Here is a 21,617-nt window from a genome sequence, read left to right on the forward strand (position 1 = left end):
TTTCACTTTTTATTTATTTTTTATTTTTTTACATTAGAGTATCAAAGTACTATGGTATTACCATATTATATAATCACTATATTATGATAAAGGTGCTATCATTTTTGAAAGTGTGTAACAATATTTAATTATTGCTTATGTAGAATTCTTGATCTTTTTATATAACTAATAAATATTTTTGTGGAAAGATGTTTTTATGTTGTCTACAAAGAAATAAAATAAAAATCATCCGTATACAAAAAAATTGGGGTAGGATTTTCAGAAATTGCTAGTAATTTGAAACATGACATTTTTATTTCAATAAAATCATTTTATTTCTATTCACCGTTCTCTGCCAGCACCAGTACTCTGCTACCTGCTTAAGCTACACAAACTACATTCAAATCCTTGACATCTCCAAATGCCACCATGCCCATCATCAGCAATGCCAACCATGATTTTAGCAATCTCTCAGTCAGCACAGATGACAGCAGCCTTGACCTGTATTTCTCAGAAATTCCAGAGACTGAAACCATCAAAGGTTTGTACTTTCAACGGGCTCAGCGACTACACAACATCCCGGCCTTCGAAAAAGTTGACCACAGTAAACTAGCCCTCATCAATGTTGGAGGAGATTGCTACACATTTCCCTGGAGCACACTGGAGGAATTCCCACTCACTCGGTTGGGACAGCTGTGCCACTGCAGCAGCCCAGATGATATTGCCAAGCTTTGTGATGATTATGATGAGGCCCGGCGAGAGTTTTTTTTTGACCGCAGCTCGATGGCCTTCCGGGTCATCTTAAACTTCCTGGCTGCAGGTAAACTGAGACTGCTGCGGCAGGTGTGTGCTGTGTCACTGTCTGACGAACTTAACTATTGGGGCATCGACCCTGTTAACATGGAACGTTGCTGTCGGCGAAAGTTGATGTCCCGTGTGGAGGAAGTAGAAGAGAAGAAAAGGAAGGAGGAAGAGAGAAGGCAGAAAAGGCTAGCCATACAGAAGCCTCTAGCACAAGAGAAGGGCTACATCTGGTTCATGAGCCAGCTGCAAGAAATAGTGGAAAACCCTCATTCTGGCTGGCTTGGGAAAATCTTTGCATGTTTCTCAGTGGTCATGATTGCTGTGACAGTTATCAGCTTGTGTATCAGCACCATGCCTGATCATGATAACAGGGTTAGTGCACAAAATCACTATTTTTATACATACTGTCTTCTGAGGGCATATATTCTGAGGGTCTTCTGTAGTATACCATGATATATATTCTACACCCTTTAAAAATAAAGGTTGATGCCATAAATTAAACATTTTAGGTTCCCTAAAATTACCTTTTGTTGAACAGTTCTAAAAAGAAAAAAATATTCCTAGTGTGAAGAACATAACCTCTTACCACTGATTGTGCAGTGGAAAGGTTCAATGGATGTTTAAAGTTCTTCATGGAATCATATATGCCATCAAAAACCTTTATTTTAAAGAGTGTACACCAAATGTCAGAAGACTGCAAAAATATCACAATCACTTTTATTTTTCACCACAATTCAGCTTTGCATGACCATTACATTTAATACTTTTTTATATATTTGTGTTATTTGTGTGTGGAATATCATGTTTTCAGGTTATTCATCCTTTGTGACAGTGATACAGTGATACAGTAAAGCCAAAAAATATTTTTGCAGTAGTTTCATCAAAAGTATTATATTTCAAATAACATGATACCATACTTTTGGAGTGGTGGGGGGGGGGGGGGGCAGAGAAGGGAATCCAGAGTGAACTGAAGAGCAGAACCAAACAGGAACACTGGTGGGAGATGAGTACAGTCCAATGAAGCGGGGAGCCAAGAGGGCAGGGCAGCAAGAGACTTGACAGTGGTGAAGGAAGGAATCTGGAATCCAGAACAGAAGTGGGTGTCTGGGGAGCAAAAGCAAGCCATGGTGAGATAGCAAGGTAACAAGAGGAGCAGGGTTACAATAAACAATAGTGAAGTGACATTCAGCCAAGTATGGTAACCCATACTCAGAATTTGTGCTCTGCATTTAACCCATCCGAAATGCACACACACAGAGCAGTGAACACACACTGTGAGCACACACCCAGAGCAGTGGGCAGCCATTTATGCTGCGGCGCCCAGGGAGCAGTTGGGGGGTCGATGCCTTGCTCAAGGGCACCTAAGTCGTGTATTGAGGGTGGAGAGAGAACTGTACATGCACTCCCCCCACCCACAATTCCTGCCGGCCCGGGACTCGAACTCACAACCTTTCGATTGGGAGTCCGACTCTCTAACCATTAGGCCACGACTTCCCCATAGAGCAGATGGAATGACAAACACAAACACCATATGTCAGCCATGGTAACAAGACAAAAAAAAGATGCAACGCAAACAAACCCTGAGCTGAACAGACCAGCAATATGACAATAAGCACCCCTGCCCCCACCAGGAGCAACCCTTTGTGCTCCTGGGACATAAAAGGAGTAGTCCAAGATGTCCTGAGACAGCAACCTCCAAAAGGTAACAGTATCCCCTACCAAGCCTCCTGGAGTCCCGCAGCCTTCTTAGCACAATAGGATAGGGGAGAGAGAGAGAGAAGTAGCAGACAAAGGGGAAGAAATTACAGGCTTGATACCAAACACATGTAAGCTGACACATGAGTGACGCTCTTCCGTTGGACCATAGACCATGGTAATGTGGTATGACCCTAAGATCCTGGGTTCCAGCTTGCGTGCCACAGAACCTCAAGGGACAGGTCCTTAGTGGAAAGCCATACCCTGTGCCCACAGATATACTTGGGAAAAGGAGTCAGACAATGATCTGCCACCTTGCCCCACCTGGAAATGCACCTTCCTGGCTCTTTCTCATTTGAGTCTGCACCACTGGACATAAGGCCTGGGAACATCAGTTTCCTGTGATACAAAAACATGCAGCTGATGACCAACAGAATTTGGAAAGGGGGGCATACAGGGAGCTTATTGTGGACATACTATTTCCAGGTGAGCTGATGGCTTCGGGAAGTGGGACTGTGGGATGCCAGACAGCAAGCATCTGCTCCAAATCCTGATTAGCTTACTCAGACTGCTTGTTGGTCTGAGGATGGAATCCTGAAGTCAGAATCACAGAAGCACCGAAAAATGGGGGAAAAAACTGGGGCCCCTGTCAGAGGCCACATCTTTGGGAAGGCCATGAATATTAAAGACACGATCGACTACAACCTGAGCAGTTTTTCTTTTTTTTTTGCTGAGGACAATTTGGGAAGGGAAGTTAAATGAGCCACACATGACAAGACAAATGTAGATGTGAAACATTTTCATAAAATGCCCCATTGTCCTGTTATGGCCACAGTAAGGAGAGTAATGCTTAATGATACAGAAATAAAAAATGGCAAACACTAGGAACCACTGCAGTGCTCTATGAGAGTCAGAGACTGTCCACTCTGAGACAGCCCTCACCTTATTCGGCTTGAAATATGCACTTCTCTGATTTGACATAAAGATGATTTTCAAGTAGCTTCTGCAGCACCTGTTAGGCATGTTGAATGTGTACCTGCAAAGATGGGGAATCAATGTACACAAAGGCAAATAAGTTATATCTGGACATCTGGGCCTGGACATCTGGGGTGTTCGTAAGCTCGTGGGGTATCACCTGGGTGCACAGTAGGGCTGTTAAAGGCTATCTTCCACTCATCCCCTTCCTTTATACAAACCAAATGGTAGTGATGTTACCTATGACACTGAAGCTTCGAGGCACATACTGAGAGCGCTGCAGTGATCTTCAGTGAAGCACAGGGCATGTATTAGTTTCACATAGTCATGTGAATGACAACGAACAAAGCCTCACTTTCTGTCCAATCACATGCACAGTTTTCTCTGTGTGTTGGAATTTTCGATTCCCCAGATTTATGAGCAAATTTGAGACTTATTAGATTACATTTTTAATACACAGACTGCATGAACAGCCGCTGCTTCGGAAACAGGACAAGGTGGATTTTGCCAAGAAGTGTGGGCCATGACACGTTGAGAGTGTATGTTGCTGCATATTGAATGTGACAGAGTAAGGTGCTTGCCTCTCCCAGATGGTAGTTGCCCACTATCTAATCCTCTCAGTGAGTAGGGTAACGACGAATTCCACCTTCGCTGCTTCGGTAGCAAAGATCGAAGGTTGCAGGGCAAATGTGTTGGCCCATTGGAAGAGGAATGGTTGGCATGACTTAGGAAACCCATTATATGGTGGTGTTGGCATTCTAGGTTCCGGAGCCACCTGGGAATGAACAGGAGCAGGCAACAGTAGCCTGGATCTAGTCGGTGGTGGTGGGGGCTGGAATCCTTTGGGACTGGCAGGCAGATAGAAAATCCAAAGAGGAGCTGGATGAATGGAACAGGAAGAGGAGGGGAGCCAGGAGGGCAGGGTGGCAAGAGTTTGGAGAGTGGTGATGGGGAAGAAGGGATCCAGCAGCCAGAACAGATAGAGTAGCTGGGGAGCCAAAAAATAAATTAGAAATATATCAGTTGAAATAACATTAATTTCTAAAATCTGTTTTTACCTTTATGGTATACTGACAGCCACCTTTAAAACATAGGTGGTAAAGAGAATAAGCTGAGGTAAATACAAATGTATACTATAGTAGGTGCACAGTATTATCATGAAAGTACAAAATGCTATCATGGTAACACATACTTTATGGCACAACAATAAAGTAATTAACATGAACAAAAAAAATGTTTCTACAAAACTAATAAGAAAAAAATAAGAGGAAATGAAAAACCATTAAATGCAAAACTGTCACACAGAGAACTCTGGAAATGTCATCAAGCTTCCTCATTAGGACTGACATCTCACATCATCACATCACATCATCTCACATCATGTGAGATGTCACATGAGCAGCCAAACCCTACACACTTTATCTCAGTAACTGCACTCCCTCCCCGCATTCAATTTTGAATCTGTGTTTCATTACATAATTTCTATAACAAAGCAAAAATGTCAATAGTTACATTGTTTTTTTGTTTTTTTTTGCAGATTTTGGAGACCATGCTTTAGTAAGTGATGTTAAATCTAAACATTCACCCGATTTCTCCTTATTGTTCTTTTGCAGGGTGCATGCTCAGAAAAATGTCGCAACATATTTATAGTGGAAACGGTGTGCGTGGCCTGGTTCTCTATGGAGTTTTTGTTGCGGTTCCTGCAGGCTCAAAGCAAACAGCAGTTTGTTCGAAATCCACTTAATATCATAGATGTCATAGCCATTCTACCATACTACATTTCTTTGGTTGTCGATAGTGAAGATGAATCTGAAGAAGCCGAGCTTAATGGTAGCGCTGGTCGTGGATATTTAGATAAGCTGGGTTTAATTCTGCGAGTCATGCGTGCCCTGCGAATCCTGTATGTGATGCGACTGGCACGACACTCACTGGGCCTTCAGACCCTGGGTCTTACAATACAACGGAGTATGCGAGAATTTGGACTCCTGCTTCTCTTCCTCTGCGTGGCTGTAGCTCTATTCTCACCTCTCATACATTTGGCAGAGAAAGAATTTGCAAAGAACAAGCCCACTGGGCCCCACAGCTTTAGCAGCATTCCTGCTTCCTATTGGTGGGCTATCATATCCATGACGACAGTTGGCTATGGTGACATGGTACCACACAGTATACCTGGCCAGGTTGTTGCCTTTAGTAGCATAGTGAGTGGCATTCTTATCATGGCTTTTCCAGCTACATCTATCTTCCATGTGTTTTCTCGTTCATATCACGAACTGAAGCGTGAACATGAAATTATTTGTAAAGAAGAGCGAGCGGCCACCTTGGAAGCTAAAGAGGATGCCCAGAGAGGGCTCTAGAGACACTCTTTTTCTTGGGCCAGCAATAACAGTAATAGTCAAATCAAGTGCAATGGGACAACTGCCAGTCAGTCAACACGCTGCAATAACATCTGATCTATTATTTGCATGTCTCTTCATACTTAATTGGATTTTTTCCCACTCAGCAACATATTGTTAGCACCGTTTGCTGTCTGGATTACTTTCTACATGTGATTTTGAATCTGTTGAAATGTGATTTCTGTGACAAATCAATAAAATAATTATCTGTATCATTAAAATTACTGAGGTTTTGCTTATGCTGTGTTCCTTTAGCCTTAAACATAAAAATTTATTTATATTGTGATTGAAATTATTCATTTAGGCCAAACCACATTACCATGAATGATAAGTCGCAGCCTTTTAACATTCAACTTCAACCTTTTTGTATTTGTGGTTTTATATAATTTAGAAATCCATATTTCTGAAAACACTAGCTCAAGCAGCTCAAGAATCGGCTAAGGCAAATAATTGGTACCAATTATATGCAATATTACTTTTGGAGAGAAAAAAATAAGAATAAAGTTTTATATCTACTTCAAGGACTCAAATTAACATATTTTTAAGCATACCAGTGACGGGTAAAATATATAGCCTAATGAAAGAAAAACTACACTGTGGTTTCATGAATGTGAATATTTTTTTGCATGTAGTAGTAAATAACAATGCTTAGGTTTTCGAACATTAAATGGATTTTAAAAATATTTTTGAGAATATTCAAATGACATTAGAGCACATGAGTGTGTTTAGACTTTTCTTTAATTGTATAATAAAGTATGTTGCTAGGTTAACCCAAATAATAACATGCCAAATAATGACATGCATACCTGTCCCTACTCTCATGCTTGTTATCATCAGATACATCTGGCCAATAGAGGGCGATAGGGAGCTGCCCTCGCCAAACCACACAGAAAATAATAATTATAGACCTATTTATAATGAAAAATTAAGAAAAAAATTAATGTTTGCTTCATGATATGATATGATATGACATCATCTGTGCAAATATTTGCTTTCCCTTTATGTCCCCATTTAGTGTCTGTTTGCATCTCCTGTGCTTGACTTGTATACTACATAACCCTATACTATGTATTTTTGCTGGTTTTATACTATGTATTTTTGCTGGCTTTTAACTTAATAGCAGAACTTGCTCATGATAGTTAGACTACCTCAAGTCCAGACTGGTGACTAGTTTTCCCTACTGTTGACACACTGCAGTTATTTGCATTTCTATCTTTCTTTCTTTATTTTTGGTCTATTGTGTGACACAAAAATCAAAGTTAATGACATATTTACATCCATATATTCAAAACACTATCATAAGGACATTTTTTCCCCAGAACTTAATAGGCTAGAAATGCTTCTACACTTTCAAATGTTCTATATTTAGTTTGAACTTTACTTTCTTTCTTTAATTGTTCCTTTTCACCTATAAAAGGTTGTTTATGTATTTGTTCAAAGATTTTGTGCCAAATGTTTTGTGGGTCACTCATGTAGTATTAAACTCTCTTAGACCAGCTTTATAAGCTACAGTAAAATAACCTATGGTAAAATATGTAAACACATGAATACACCTGAGATGATCATGTTTTTATTGTAACTATGGTGTTGTCCTCAGTCACATACGGCAAAAATAATTACAATCAACCCCTTGAGAGAGACACTGTATTTTTAACATGTTCATACACATACTGTCGTATTAGCCAGTACAGTTTATTCTACTTTTAAGATCTCTTAGCATGACCTAATTATCTTTAATTATTATACTAATGTGTTGGAAAATCACATGTTAGTTTCTAAGTCAGTGATTAGCTTTGTGTAATTCAATTCAGATGATCTTCATTAATGTTTGTTTCATATATCATAGTAGACAATGTTGGTTCCTTCTTATCTCTGATGTGGCAGGGGGGTGGAACTAGTTATGCAAAAAAAAAAGAAAAAAAAAAGAAGGTTTGTCTCATGTACTTCCGTGCACAGTGCCATGCCATGGCAGTGCTTGATAATGCGTATTAAATTCTACAAACAGAGGAAATATGACGGAAGACTGTGAAAATCAAAGGTAAAGCACTAATGCTTCTGTTTTACTTTGTATATTAAATTATAAAGACAACATTTTTATGTTAAGTTACTGAAATGTAGCCTACCGTACAGTTACTGTAAAATATTTTATTAAAGTGGCATACAGATTTAGATAAGACCAGATTCTATCCAGCTTGTGCGTGAGTTGCAAAAAATTTAATATAACTGAAGATTTTTTATGTTTTTATTAACTGTAGTACCTTATCATATATACCTTGAACAGCATCACCGTGTGTATTAGTGATAACAAAAGTTTATTTAGATGAATGCATCAATACTTGACATGCCAAAAGACAGGTCACACATTTCTTCTCTTTTTAGTCATGGTCAATCAAGTAGCGGATGCAGATCTCTTCGTTCATGTTTTATATTCACCATTCTTCTGTTCCTGTTCCTGTGCTACTACATTGTCCCCAATGAACTATCAGGATACTGGGCTGTAACAGTTGGATTATTTTTTCCTGAGAAATTCACCATTAAAATGATCAACGATTCTCTGAATACAGTGCAAGCAGTGACTTCTGTGGAACCGTGGAAGCCTCCGGAGCCATATTGTGTGGCATACCCACACAAGTATAATTTAGTTTTGAATGAGCCAGAGAAGTGCCAGAAGGAAAACCCCTTCGTGGTATTAATGGTACCAGTAGCTCCAAGCAATACAGCTGCTCGAGACGCCATCCGTTCTACCTGGGGATCAGAGAGGTTAGTTGGGGACAAGACCGTGAGCGTATTATTTCTGTTGGGTCTCCCGACTTCAGAAGAAAGAGAAACGCTTCAACAAAATTTGCTACAGGAAAGTGAGAAGTATCATGACCTTATACAAAGTGATTTCTGGGACAATTACTACAACCTCACCATTAAGACAATGGTAATGCTAGAATGGCTGACTGTTTACTGTCCGAATGCCCTCTACGCAATGAAAGTTGACTCTGATGTGTTTCTCAATGTGAAAACCTTAGTCAATATGCTTCTATCTGCCCCAAAGCAGAACTATATGACTGGACTTGTGGCTAGGAATGCAGTGGTACTGAGAAATCCTGATTCTAAATGGTATCTTCCAAAAACTGTTTACGAGCCACCTTTTTATCCACCCTATGCTCTGGGCTTGGCATATGTTTTCACCCTTGACCTGCCAGAGAAACTTGTTAAGGCAGCCCAACTTGTCAAACCGGTTTACATAGAGGATGTATTTCTAGGTCTATGTATGACGCATCTAGGAACTGATCTGACCAATCCACCTGATGGAAGCCTATTCAATGTCTTCCCTGTAGCATACAACTGCTGCCGCTATTCAAAACTCATTGCCACAACGACACGAAGCTTGAGAGACCAAGTTGACTTTTGGAAGGATTTACAAAGACCTGGTCCATATTGCTAACAACAAATAGTTAAATCTGTGTAATGGTCACATGACTTACATGCAACAAAGCTTGTCTGTCTTTTTATCCATGGACAACCAAAAACAGGCAATAACAAAATCTGGGCTAATTATGTGTCTTCAGGTTCACACAGCACAATTTCAGCCCTGATTTTAGCTTGGAAATTGCAAAAAATGTGCTCATTCATGTAGTGTGTGTTATGAAAGACTGTGTGTCTGTGTGTTGTCATTGACCTGTCAGCAACAACATTTCACAGTCCTACGATGTGAAATGTGTTTTGACTTAAAATGCATCAGCGACGACCTACAGCCAATGAGCTGGTCAAAGGGAAGTTCAGGGGATGGAGTCAGTCATAGATATGCAAAAACTTCCTTAATTGTTTTTATTTTTTTTATTCATCATTGCAAATCAGTGTACAGACAACTTGCTGCCCAAATGAATAAATCCATTCTTCTATGAGAATGCCTGTCTCTCATGTGAGCTTATCTTATTTCCCACATCAATTATCGTGTGTGTTTCATTGTGAGTTTTTTGAAAAGGCTGAGTTGTTGGCGATTCTTCCTACTGAAAAGTTGTTCTGGCGGAACATCTGATGCATATTGCACACATAGCGGAATATTATTATCAGAACTAATGTCAGTTATGGTCAAATAAATATTTCATTATATTTTTCCCAGAAACACCTTTGGTAACATTTTATTTTATGATGTACTTGTTGCTATAGTAATAATAAATGATGCACAATTTCATGAAACTAACTCTAAAACAAACCCTCATTCTAACACTAATCATACAATAAGTACATGTGGTTAATTAATATTACTTGGTACTTAAATGTATAATGTATTACTGTAACAAGGAAACGATAAAATAAATTGTAACCACAACTTCTTTTTATTTGTTCTGTTGCTTGTAATTTGTTTATTTGTTGTTATTTACTGACTTTTCATTTGGCTTTAATAATGTAATGCTTGAACTGTTTTTGTTAGGCTAGTAGTTTTTGCTTTGGTATCAAAATGGGAATCATGAATTGTAAAATTTAACTGCTATCTAAAACTTTGATATCATATAAGCTTGTTTATCAAAATACAAGAAAACATGGGCAGAAAAAAAAAACTATGATAGTAACAAGTTTTTTTTTTAATATATATATATATATATATATATATATATATATATATATATATATATATATATATATATATATATATATATATATATATATATATTGAGCCATGTTCTTTATGCAAAGAAGAGGCATTTGTTAAATAAAATGTATTGGTTCTCAAAAAAAGTAATGACTTGAGTACATTTAAAGTGTTTGGTAATTTTTGTGGGAAATAAAAAGAAACAGATATATAAAATTAATTTAAAAGTATTTTAAGATTTTAAGGTGACTTTTCATTCATGACGTAAATTCCAGTTTAATGCTAATTGCCAGGGGCGGTTTAGAAGTTCCTCGCATGCATGTGCAGAACGCACGTGTTTCTTTGCCATCGGCTGTAGACTGTGTGGTGTTTTCCAGTGCAGCTTTTTGGTCCAACGCTGCCTAAGCGAGGCGACAGCACTATCAGCTTTTGTCAATGCTAGGTCTTTGAAGTCAGCTTGGTGTGTTCGGGACTTAAAGAATATCTGTAAAGTTGCAAAGACTAAAGTCTCAAATCCAAAGAGATATTCTTTATAAAAGTTAACAGTCAACCACTCCTACCTAAAACGACTCGTTCTAACACGCCCCCACATGTCTACATCACAATGTGGGAAGATTTGCATAATGCCGCCATAATGTTCATGCAAAGAAAGAAGGTGTAACTTTTATTCTCGCTGTTGCCGCTTTTGCCATGTTGTGGAGACGCTGTGTGTTCCCTTGGAAAAGCGAAACTACTTTGTTTGGCCTCCCAAAAGAGGACACAACTAGAAATCAGAGGTTAATTTGTATTTACAACATTCTGATTGTATCTACTATTGTATCTACAATATTCTGATTTGTGCAGTACATTTTATAGAGGACTGTTTCCTGATCCTGGGAGAGTAGACTACAATGCCGTCTGTTCTGACTCATAGTCTGTAAGTAAGTTTACATAGGATTTTCCACTGATGATTCAAACACGTGTTTTGAGCAGTGTAGAGTAGCGCTTGTTGTTTGTCATTTCTTCGATCACAAATGCAGACATGATTTTATGTTTACATGGTGTGATGCAACACAATGTGTAAAGAGACAGTATAAGTCAGCATTTCTCAATTCCAGTCCTCGTGCCCCCCTGCTCTGCACATTTTTGAATGTTTCTCTTATCGCTTCAGACGTTTTTCTATTCGGACGTAAGTGCCCTGTGAAGTGGACATCAGAGGATATTCCGCCATGATTCCAGCTCGAAGTGAACATATATGTTCCATTCAAAGTGTGCAAGAGGTGAATTTAAATTGTTTTGATTTACAGAGGTATGATGTCACACTTGTACGTGTGTGCAGACGGACGTTGTGCAATGCAAATCCATGAATGAATGTTCCGAAGTAAAGTAAACTTCAACAGATTTTCACTGCTCAGGGAGTATGGGGCAATGAACACTGTGTAGTGACCATGTCAATGGAAACACAGTTCATGCACGGAGCTCACTTCAAGCTGATTATCTGAATCAGGTGTGAAAACAAAGTGAGACATGCAAAATATGCAGAGCTGGGGGGGCGCGAGGCCTGGAATTGAGAACTGCTGGTATTGTCATTATAATCTGTAATTATGTCCCCACTGGATGCAAACAAATTTTTAGTTTATAATGGGTTTTAATGTTTTTCTCTCTGTGCTCCATGACACACAGTATAGTAAGGTGCGTAACAATTCCGTCACACGCTTGAGGTATTCGGCCAATCACAATGCACTGGAAAGCTGGCCAATCAGGGCACACCTCATTTTTCAGAGTGATGGGCTTTGTAAAAATCGACGCATTTCAGAAAGGTGGGGCATAGAGGAGAAACAATAATGTACAGTATGTGGCAAATAATGTGTTTTTTTTACTTTAACCACATAAACACATTTCATTACACCAAATAATCTTCTTTTTAGCAACATCATATGACCCCTTTAATCAAACAACAAAAGAAAAACACGAGAATCACTCACAGCTCTTAACTAAGTAACTTTTGTAACTTTAATAGGTAATTGTGTTTATTTACTTCATATAGTAATATAGTTTCATATGTACTGTAAAATAATGTTTATTTAGGTCATTTGTATCATTGTATCTAATGGTCCCTCTGAGGACTGAGCCCCCCTTAAAAATGAATTCCTAGAACCGCTCCTGATGTAGACAATAAGTTGTAAACATATTTTCACAGGCTTACTCTGATTATGGAATTGTAAGGTTTTATGGTAAATTTTGTTGTGCAGTCTCTTTGGCAATATTTAATACTTTATTAATTTACCATCTGACCAAAAAATTTAAAGAGAGTGTACTGTGTACTAGATAAAGAGATGGCGTGAAAATTAGGTTCATGTTTAAATATCAATGTCTCACACAATCTTTCTTGTTTGAAATAGAAACTACATATTATATTATAGACACACTACTGGGTTTCCTATTAAGATGCTGGTGAGTCAGGAGCAAGTCCTGACAGGAAAAACTCTGACTATAAAAGCGATGAAGTCTTTAACTATGAATTGTTTAATGCAATAAATATATAAATATAAATATATATATATATATATATATATATATATATATATATATATATATATATATATATATATATATATATATATATATATATATTATTCATAATATGATTGCATACTGTATATGATGTTTTTAAAAATTTACATTTTGAAAATATGAAATGTTTAGCCTCTAAAATGATATGAAAATCTTTAGTTTAAGTGGCTTGTGAATGGATAAGTTTGTGTTCTGCTATTAGGATTAGCTTCATATTCATATTCAATATACAGTATGCTATCTATCAGCATTTCATCATCATGAAATGCTGATAGCACATTTTAACACGTCAAGTCCCTGCAGCAACTTTTTAAAACATTCAACATTCAACAATTCAACACAATTAATAATGATAAATCCAAAATGTAACATTAAATCTACTCCACTTTTCGGCAACACCCCAGTTTTAAATTTGTTCTTTTAAATCAGCTAAAGTTACATACAGAACTAACAAATATTGCTACTTAATATGCAGTCACATAATAATTGCTGTTAATAGTGATCATCGTCTGGTTGACTACGTCTTGTATTATTTTTTATAAACTGACAGTCACCACCAATATTGTAGAAACTTAATTTTCTGTATAGTTGTTTTGCAATGGTTTGCATTGTAAAAAGCGCTATACAAATTAACTTGAATTGAATTGAATTGAATTGAATTGAATTTTTATTAATTTAAAAGCTATTAGTGGATCGATTTTCTATTGGTCGCGCAGTTTCACATTTCACAAAACTTCTCTGCATGAGCTTGCCTTTCCCTTATCCTCCATTGGCATGAATACAAAGGGAAGTCAATAGAATGAAACATGTAGTGTGACTAGCCCTTTTTGTGTACTTATTTATAAAATAAAATTAACACATATATCTTGTACTCTCAGTTTATTAAGTTGCATACTCTTACTATGTTGGTTCCAAAACAACTGTGAAGACTTCAATAAAGGCCTGAACATGTTACATGAGAAAATATTGGTTTTAAGATTTGTGAGGTAAAATAAAATTGACATTGATGTATTTTATAATAGTGCTTTATAATAATTTGATAAATGATATAACTTTTTATAAATTAGTATGCATAAACTGAGCTGTTACACCCACTGGAGCATCATCAAAAAGGTATGCATGAGCCATATTCTTCTAAAGCTGAGAAGTCTGAACATGTAGTAAACCAACTCTTGTTCAGAAAGTTGCTATGGCTACTACTAGGTTATATGTTAACTTTTCTGTAAACTTACCCGGGAATGTTGCATAACCTGCTTTCTGGAATAACCCCATCCAGTTTCATTTGTCCCCATGGTATCAGATTAGTGCCACCTTAGTCCCCTCATTGTCTTGTGTATCCAGTTCCTTATTCTTGATTTGTTTTTAAGTTTTTAGCCCTTTCGGGCCATGCTTCTATGAGCTTTTCAGGGTAACAAATGCATATATAATATAAGGTACACATTGATTAAATTGTAGTTGTCATATGATGCTATTTACATTTTTTTTTTAAGTTTTACAAACTCTTGGTGCATAAAGAAAATCTGTAAAGTTTCAAAAACTAAAGTCTCAAATCCAAAGAGAGATTCTTTATAAAAGTTAAGACTCTGCCACACCCCCCTAAACGGCTTATTGAAACAAGCCCCCACATGTCTATGTCACTGTGTGGAAATATTTGCGTAATGTTGCCCAAATATTCATGCAAAGAAAGAAGGCGTGGTTTCAGTAACCACAGTTAGTGTTGAAGCAGCCATGTCAGGAAGATGCTGTGTGTATCTAGGTGAAAGCAGAAAGCACTTTATTTGGCCATCCGAAAGAAGATGCATTTAGGAATCTTTAAGATAACAGAATAGCAACACATTTTTTGGACAACCGTTTCATGAACCTAGGAGAGGAGGTCATTCTTACTTTACTACGACAATCTGGTGTTTCAGAATCAGCTACTATAAGTATGTTTTGTTATTAGTTCAAGTATTTGCTATTGAATGTTCAAATGCTGCGTTTTGTGAGTGTGTGTGTGTGTGTGTGTGTGTGTGTGTGTGTGTGTGTGTGTGTGCGTGTGTGCACAAGTGTGTGTGAGCGAGAGAGACAGTCACCCAAGTGGAGTAGTTTGTCTTAACCGTCTGTGGCTTGTGTACTGCAAACACATACAAGCTTCATCACTGTGTCAACATTATTGTCCAAAGACTTAATCCAATCCCTACCCCTAATACTCCCCCTACCCATAAATATTTCCTAAAATCTGTGGGAAATGATATCTGATTAACAAGGGTGTAGAAGCACCTAACCCTGAAAGTAAGCCTAAAACAGATATTTCCTGAAAAGTTATATCTCAATTCTGATTGGTTGATTGGAATGTTGTTCCAGGACCAATATGGATGTTGATCCAGGAACATGTTGTACTTGGTAAAATCACGCTCGCCATGTATATATACACTCACAGGCCACTTTATTAGGTACACCTGGGGCCTATACCATGAAGCTAGATTAGCTGGCTAGCCAGATAAGTTTCAGGTTAGTTTGCACCAATCCTGGGTTTTAAGTACCACGTAAGTGGCTTGGCTTTTAGCAGCATTCATTGCCATAGTAACTTACACTCCACGGCTAACCTGCTCCAGGGCAGGTTATGTTCTGGGTTAGAGATCTCAAACTGAAGTTTGATCAAATGTGAGAGAAGTGACACTTGTCTGATACAAAGTCGCTCTTCCAGTTTATCTTGCTCCAAATTAAAAGTCAATAATGCAATAATGTAATTCTGGCTTTAATGATAATTACTGAGTCATTTTATGATTTATATAATTATTGTGTTTCATATTATTATTATCATTATTATTATTATTATTATTTATCTTTTACACACAAGCAATTTTAGTTTAACAGTTATTATAAGTTGTTTATTTTAAATAAATATTAATGAATACAGATCATGTAATATAAATAAGCTGTAGTATCAAAAGATTGCATTATTTAAAAAAATCTGACCTTACATGTTCGAGTCTCAATCACTATATATTTTTAAATGTATAAACTAAGTCAACAAGTTTCACTTGTCACTGCACTGATAGAGCAAGATTATTTATTTTATTTGTCCTCCTCCATTTTTCATATGACGTTTAAATTTGTCATATTCTTCAATCTCTTAACCTTTAGCAAAACCTTTAACCTTTAGTTTTGAATCTCGCTGGGTCTCTCGCGTGAAGTAAATCAAACTTGCTTTGTGTTGCAAGGCTCATGATTGGCTGTTCACCAGTGATGTCACACATTCATGTGCAAGCGCACCACAAACTCAGGATCAAAGCCTTAGTTGACAAAGAAAGTTGATGATCAACATCATGGTACCAACAGCCAGATTGGAGAGGTTTGGTTTTGTCAACTCAAAGCTAATCCTGTAACACTGAATTTGTTCAGCTACCATCATGGTACAGGCCCCTGTTCAATTGCTTGGTAACACAAATTGCTAATCAGCCAATCACATGGCAGCAACTCAATGCATTTAGGCATCTAGATGTAGTGAAGGCGACTTGCTGAGGTTCAGACCGAGCATCAGAATGGGGAAGAAAGGGGATTTAAATGACTTTGAATGTGGGATGGTTGTTGTTGCCAGACTAGCTGGTCTGAGTATTTAAAAAACTGATGATCTACTGGGATTTCCACGCACAACCATCTCTAGGATTTACAGAGAATGGTACGAAAAAGAGAAAATGGCCAGGTGGACATGGAACCATTTTAACAAATCAGATAGCTATTCAATCTGAGAAAATGCATGAAGTGACCAAGTGTAAACAGGCCCATAGTGTCTGTTGCTTCACTGAGAAGAGAACTGAAAAATGTGTAAGACAGAGAAAGAAGAGGTTGCAGCAAAAGGAGACAAGAGGAGGAGTCAGTAGTGGTGAGCATGAAGGCAGAGAGAGAGATTTAAAAACAGAAGTGGTGTGAGACGTGGAATAACAAGATGGTTGTCAGTGGTGCAGTTAAGTGTTAGGATGAGGTCTTATTCTTTGCCTGCTATGTGTATTGCAGGAGTGTGCTGTCTTGTGATAGGAAGAGTTAGGAAGTCAGTCGCTTGAGATTTGTCTAGGTGGATGTTATTTTTCTAGGTGGTTGTATTGCCCAATTGACCTGGTGGAAGGAAGTAGACACACATATAAAGTAACTCTTACTCAAAAATGCTTAGTGATAATAATATGATTTGTCAAAATAGGTGTGCTGTAAGGCTAGAGTTCCCTCAGTAATTTCACAAGCACCCCAAGCAATTGGATTCTGAAACCTAGCATGTGCTGATTATATGTAGAAGTGATCATTCATGTAACTACAAGCTCAGCGTGGCAAGTGTGGTTCATTTCTTCACAATACCCCATGTCAGCTAAACATTTACTGTAACATTATGACTGCACTGTGTGTATTACTAGCACAGGTGTGTATGTTTGAAGCAGTCTTGTCTCTCTTATCTGATTAGTTGTGACTCAACTTTCACAAGAGTTGCTCACTCACAAAACCACTTATTTTGAATAGGTTATGATGCATACCGGAAAAAGAAGTGACATGCTGCCAAATACTCAAACTCAAGGCAACAGCTCAAAATCTAATCAATGAATCTAATCACCTTCTTCTTCTTCTTCTTCTTCTTCTTCTTCTTCTTCTTCTTCTTCTTCTTCTTCTTTTTTAGGATTTATTGTTAGTTGTCACTGAATGAACTGGTGCATTACCACTGGTGAATGGAACAGAGTGTTATATTATCTACAACAGAATGGAATGCAATACAGTGGAATGGAAGTGTGCAATCTCTGACAATAACAAAAGCATGTTATAACATGCACATGCTGGCTTTTTGTATTCACTTTTGATTTTGATTATATTCAGCAGAGAGGGGAGGGAAAGGGCACAGTAATTATTTTGAGGGAGCATGCTTCCACCTGGCATCAGCTTGATCTGCTGTTTCATTTTCTTTGAACAATGTATCCACAAAAATATACTGTAAGCTCCATCATTTATATTCTATTAAATGTTTCTCGCATCCAGAATAGTTTGTCTGCTGTCTGAATGACAAAGTATTAAATTAATTAATGATGGGTTTGGTCTCAACAGATAAGTGCTCTTAGTGGTTTTGCATCCTTCATTCACTGTAATCCTAACAGTATTGCAAGCAAACTGATAATATCTAATCAGGCAAAATATCCACTTCTATGAGTTTTGCTGCAAAAACCATCAAAAAAAAAAAAAAAAAAAAAAAAATATATATATATATATATATATATATATATATAGTACAGACCAAAAGTTTGGACACACCTTCTCATTCAAAGAGTTTTCTTTACTTTCATGACTATGAAAATTGTAGATTCACACTGAAGGCATCAAAACTATGAATTAAAGGCGCAATATGTAATTTTTCTGCTTTAAAAATAGCAGATATCACTATATCTATGTTATATATATTTTTTAGTTGTGTACTTACATTATCCCGACAGTTTCCACAAACTTTCAAATCCGGAGAAAATTATAGTTTAATTAGAAGACACGGCACGTTTCTTTATTTCCGTTTTGTCGCCCGTCTATGGCGTCATATAAACTTTGACCCCTCTGGTTTATCTAACTTCCTGCAGAACCGCCAAATACAAAGGTGAACATAAGCAAAGACGAGACGAAGAAGAAAAAGTAGTAGCTAGCCTTGATCGAGACTATTATATTTTATATTTATATTGTTTATATTCGTATTTATACCTCAATCAATAACTTAGTTATGGATCATGATTATGCTTTGCCTGCACGTTCTGTGAAGCGCAAACGTACGGGTTTAATAAATGACCTGAGAAGGTTTTGGGACAAGAGAAGAAACGAGACACGGGTAAATATCGGAGTTGCATTTCCAAGATAGAGAGAGCTTCGTGACAAGCTGAAACTACAGAGAGATGCTTGCATTCTAATAAACAGGTATGCATCCATTCAGCTAACTATATCTATCCGTATATTTTGTGAAACGATGATGTCTGTGTAAAACACAGACGGACTAGCTCTCATGTAGAGTATAATGTAAATCTACATGTGTTCTATATCTAGCTGGATAAAGTAATGCCTGACGCAGCGCGGTGCGCTGCTGCTGCTGTAGGTGACATAGAGGGAGACCGCCGACAGACCAGGCTCTTGTCTTCATGACAACAATATCTATACTTCATGTTGAACATAAATATAAAGCCTACTGATAAAGGACACTGTCAACAGTATTGACGGCAAAATAGACTATGTTTGACAGGTGCAATATTTGAAAATCGATAATTATTTATTTATTTTTTAAATTACATATCTGAATTTATGTCAACCTATAGACTTTCGAACATCAAAATGTCATGAATTAATATGTCTTTGTGTACGAAATTACATATAAACATATTTTCCTATTATATTTTGCCTGGAAACGCTTCCAACATGCTTGCGTGTCGCGTGAAAAATAGGTGTCGGTTCTATTTCTAGCATGCACACGTTTTCCGTGCGGCTCGAGCCACGCCTGAGACGCGCGTCTCACGCAGGCAGTCTGCAAGCTCTAACCTATTAACAAAGGAGCCGAATTAAAAACTGACACGCCACACAGCTGAGACGCTTGCGCCACGCATCCAGTGTGTCGCCGGCCTCAGTTAAAATGAGTGAGGAATGTGGGGAGCGACAGAGCGCGTGTTCCAATGAACAACAACTCCCATGAGCCTACGCTCTTTCCCGACGTCATCAAAGTACGTCTTATGTTATTATTTTGATTGAGTGACCCCTGGTGGCCAAAAATCCCATACTGTACGTTTAACACATGTGGAATTATATATGGAATTATATACATAACAAAAAAGTGTGAAACAACTGAAAATATGTCATTTTCTAGGTTCTTCAAAGTAGCCACCTTTTGCTTTGATTACTGCTTCGCACACTCTTGGCATTCTCTTGATGAGCTTCAAGAGGTAGTCACCTGAAATGGTCTTCCAACAGTCTTGAAGGAGTTCCCCGAGAGATGCTTAGCACTTGTTGGCCCTTTTGCCTTCTGTCTGCGGTCCAGCTCACCCCTAAACCATCTCGATTGGGTTCAGGTCCGGTGACTGTGGAGGCCAGGTCATCTGACGCAGAACCGCATCACTCTCCTTCTTGGTCAAATAGCCCTTGATGACTTCAGTGTGACTACAATTTTCATAGTCATGAAAATAAAGAAAACTCTTTGAATGAGAAGGTGTGTCCAAACTTTTGGTCTGTACTATATATATATATATATATATATATATATATATCAATATATATATATGAAACAGACTTTATTCAGCCCACAGAAAGACAATATATTTTTGACTATTATAGTTATTCCTCTGTATCTTTCAACCAATGTTAATTTCTTAATATCAAACGTTAATATATTAAAGATGTGCTCCATGACCTCATGTCAAAATAAATGCTTCTTTCTCAAGAAGTCAGACACAACAATAATCAAATAAAATGAAACAACTAAGGTTGAGATGAAAATGAAAGGGCATCACAAATACCTATATGTTAAATTCATGCTAACTTCCTGGTTGATTTACAAAACAAATCTAATCAAATTAAAACAAACAAACATTTACCTTTATGCATTTAGCCTACGCTTTTATCCAAAGTGCATTCATGCTATATATTTTTTTACCAGTATTTACAAACAAACAAAAACTAAAAAAAAAAATAAATAAATAAAAAAAAAAAAAAAAAAAAAAAAAAAACTACATCATATTTGCAGCACTCTGATGAGTGCACTCTTGATACATTCTGTGTAGGCCTATTTTATCCAAAATTTTACAGCCCATTATAAACATGTCAACTCTGTAGTTTTGATATTATTATTATTATTATATTAATAATGTTCCTTGTAGGTTTAATGACAGGGTTAGATTATGTTTTGGTTACACTTACACATCATACCAGGGGCGGACTGGGACCAAAAAGTGGCCCTGGACTTTCTGGCCCACAGCAGCCCACCACATCAAAACGCAAACGCCCCTGTTTTGATGTAATTTATTTATTTGATATTTAAGTATACTGTTTGGGGATTTTAACCAATAGGGCAACTGATCCTCTATTGAAAAAAAAAAAAAAAAAAAAGATAACCTGCGTGCTGCAGCTGTTCATTTAGCGACTCCTAGTGAGCGATACATGTTCATCACGAGACAAACATTCTCCTAGAACTCACACTTTGCATTCAGTTAACAGATGCATGAATATGCGGTAATATAAGTTCATGATCCGATTCGTGAACAGATTATTCTCTTGAGTAAATCTTTTAAAATAATCATTTATTTTGTTTAACGAAAACATTGTGGAAACCAGTGGTTCACAAACTGGATAGATCTGAGGTGCAGGGCTCGCAAAATCGCTAGCCCGACGTCCAGGGGCCATTGTGTTTTGCAGTCGGGCTCCAAAATGTATCACTGCTCTTCCCGACGGGCTATCGTGAATAGCGATTTAAAATTCGCGTTGTTCACTCGCTTGGAGGGGTGAAATGTATCGTAGTTGATCGTTTTCACTTGTTTCTAAATCTTGCTGATTCAACTTTTTTAAACAATTTGCGCGCGTTCGAAGCTTGGGCGCACTCGTTCAAAGCACGCGCTGTGAGCAGCATTTCAGACAATGCGCGTACAAAGAATTAATTCATCTTTTGG

The 21,617-nt window shown here is 37.5% G+C and overlaps 2 protein-coding genes across 2 annotated transcripts; both read left to right on the top strand.

Annotated features, from left to right (window-relative positions):
* The first annotated feature begins 332 nt into the window (after positions 1–332).
* kcng4b (potassium voltage-gated channel, subfamily G, member 4b) lies at positions 333–6,079 on the top strand. Its single transcript, XM_059523497.1, has 2 exons — positions 333–1,155; positions 5,067–6,079. Exons 1-2 carry the CDS (start codon positions 409–411, stop codon positions 5,805–5,807), a joined length of 1,488 nt encoding a protein of 495 aa, XP_059379480.1. The 5' UTR covers positions 333–408; the 3' UTR covers positions 5,808–6,079.
* Positions 6,080–7,774: 1,695 nt separating this feature from the next.
* On the top strand, positions 7,775–9,745 carry LOC132115103 (beta-1,3-galactosyltransferase 2). The gene is made up of 2 exons (XM_059523506.1): positions 7,775–7,884; positions 8,226–9,745. Exons 1-2 carry the CDS (start codon positions 7,859–7,861, stop codon positions 9,280–9,282), a joined length of 1,083 nt encoding a protein of 360 aa, XP_059379489.1. The 5' UTR covers positions 7,775–7,858; the 3' UTR covers positions 9,283–9,745.
* The last annotated feature ends 11,872 nt before the right edge of the window (positions 9,746–21,617 follow it).

This window comes from Carassius carassius, chromosome 3, assembly GCF_963082965.1.
Source record: "Carassius carassius chromosome 3, fCarCar2.1, whole genome shotgun sequence".
NCBI classification, from domain to species: Eukaryota; Metazoa; Chordata; class Actinopteri; order Cypriniformes; family Cyprinidae; genus Carassius; species Carassius carassius.

Excerpts from the sequence above, each read along its gene's own strand:
- kcng4b (XM_059523497.1), top strand. The coding sequence starts at position 409 with ATGCCCATCATCAGCAATGCCAACCATGATTTTAGCAATCTCTCAGTC. Across the intron at positions 1,156-5,066 it reads TGCCTGATCATGATAACAGG|GGTGCATGCTCAGAAAAATG; the intron begins GTTAGTGCACAA and ends GTTCTTTTGCAG.
- LOC132115103 (XM_059523506.1), top strand. The coding sequence starts at position 7,859 with ATGACGGAAGACTGTGAAAATCAAAG. Across the intron at positions 7,885-8,225 it reads GAAGACTGTGAAAATCAAAG|TCATGGTCAATCAAGTAGCG; the intron begins GTAAAGCACTAA and ends TTCTCTTTTTAG.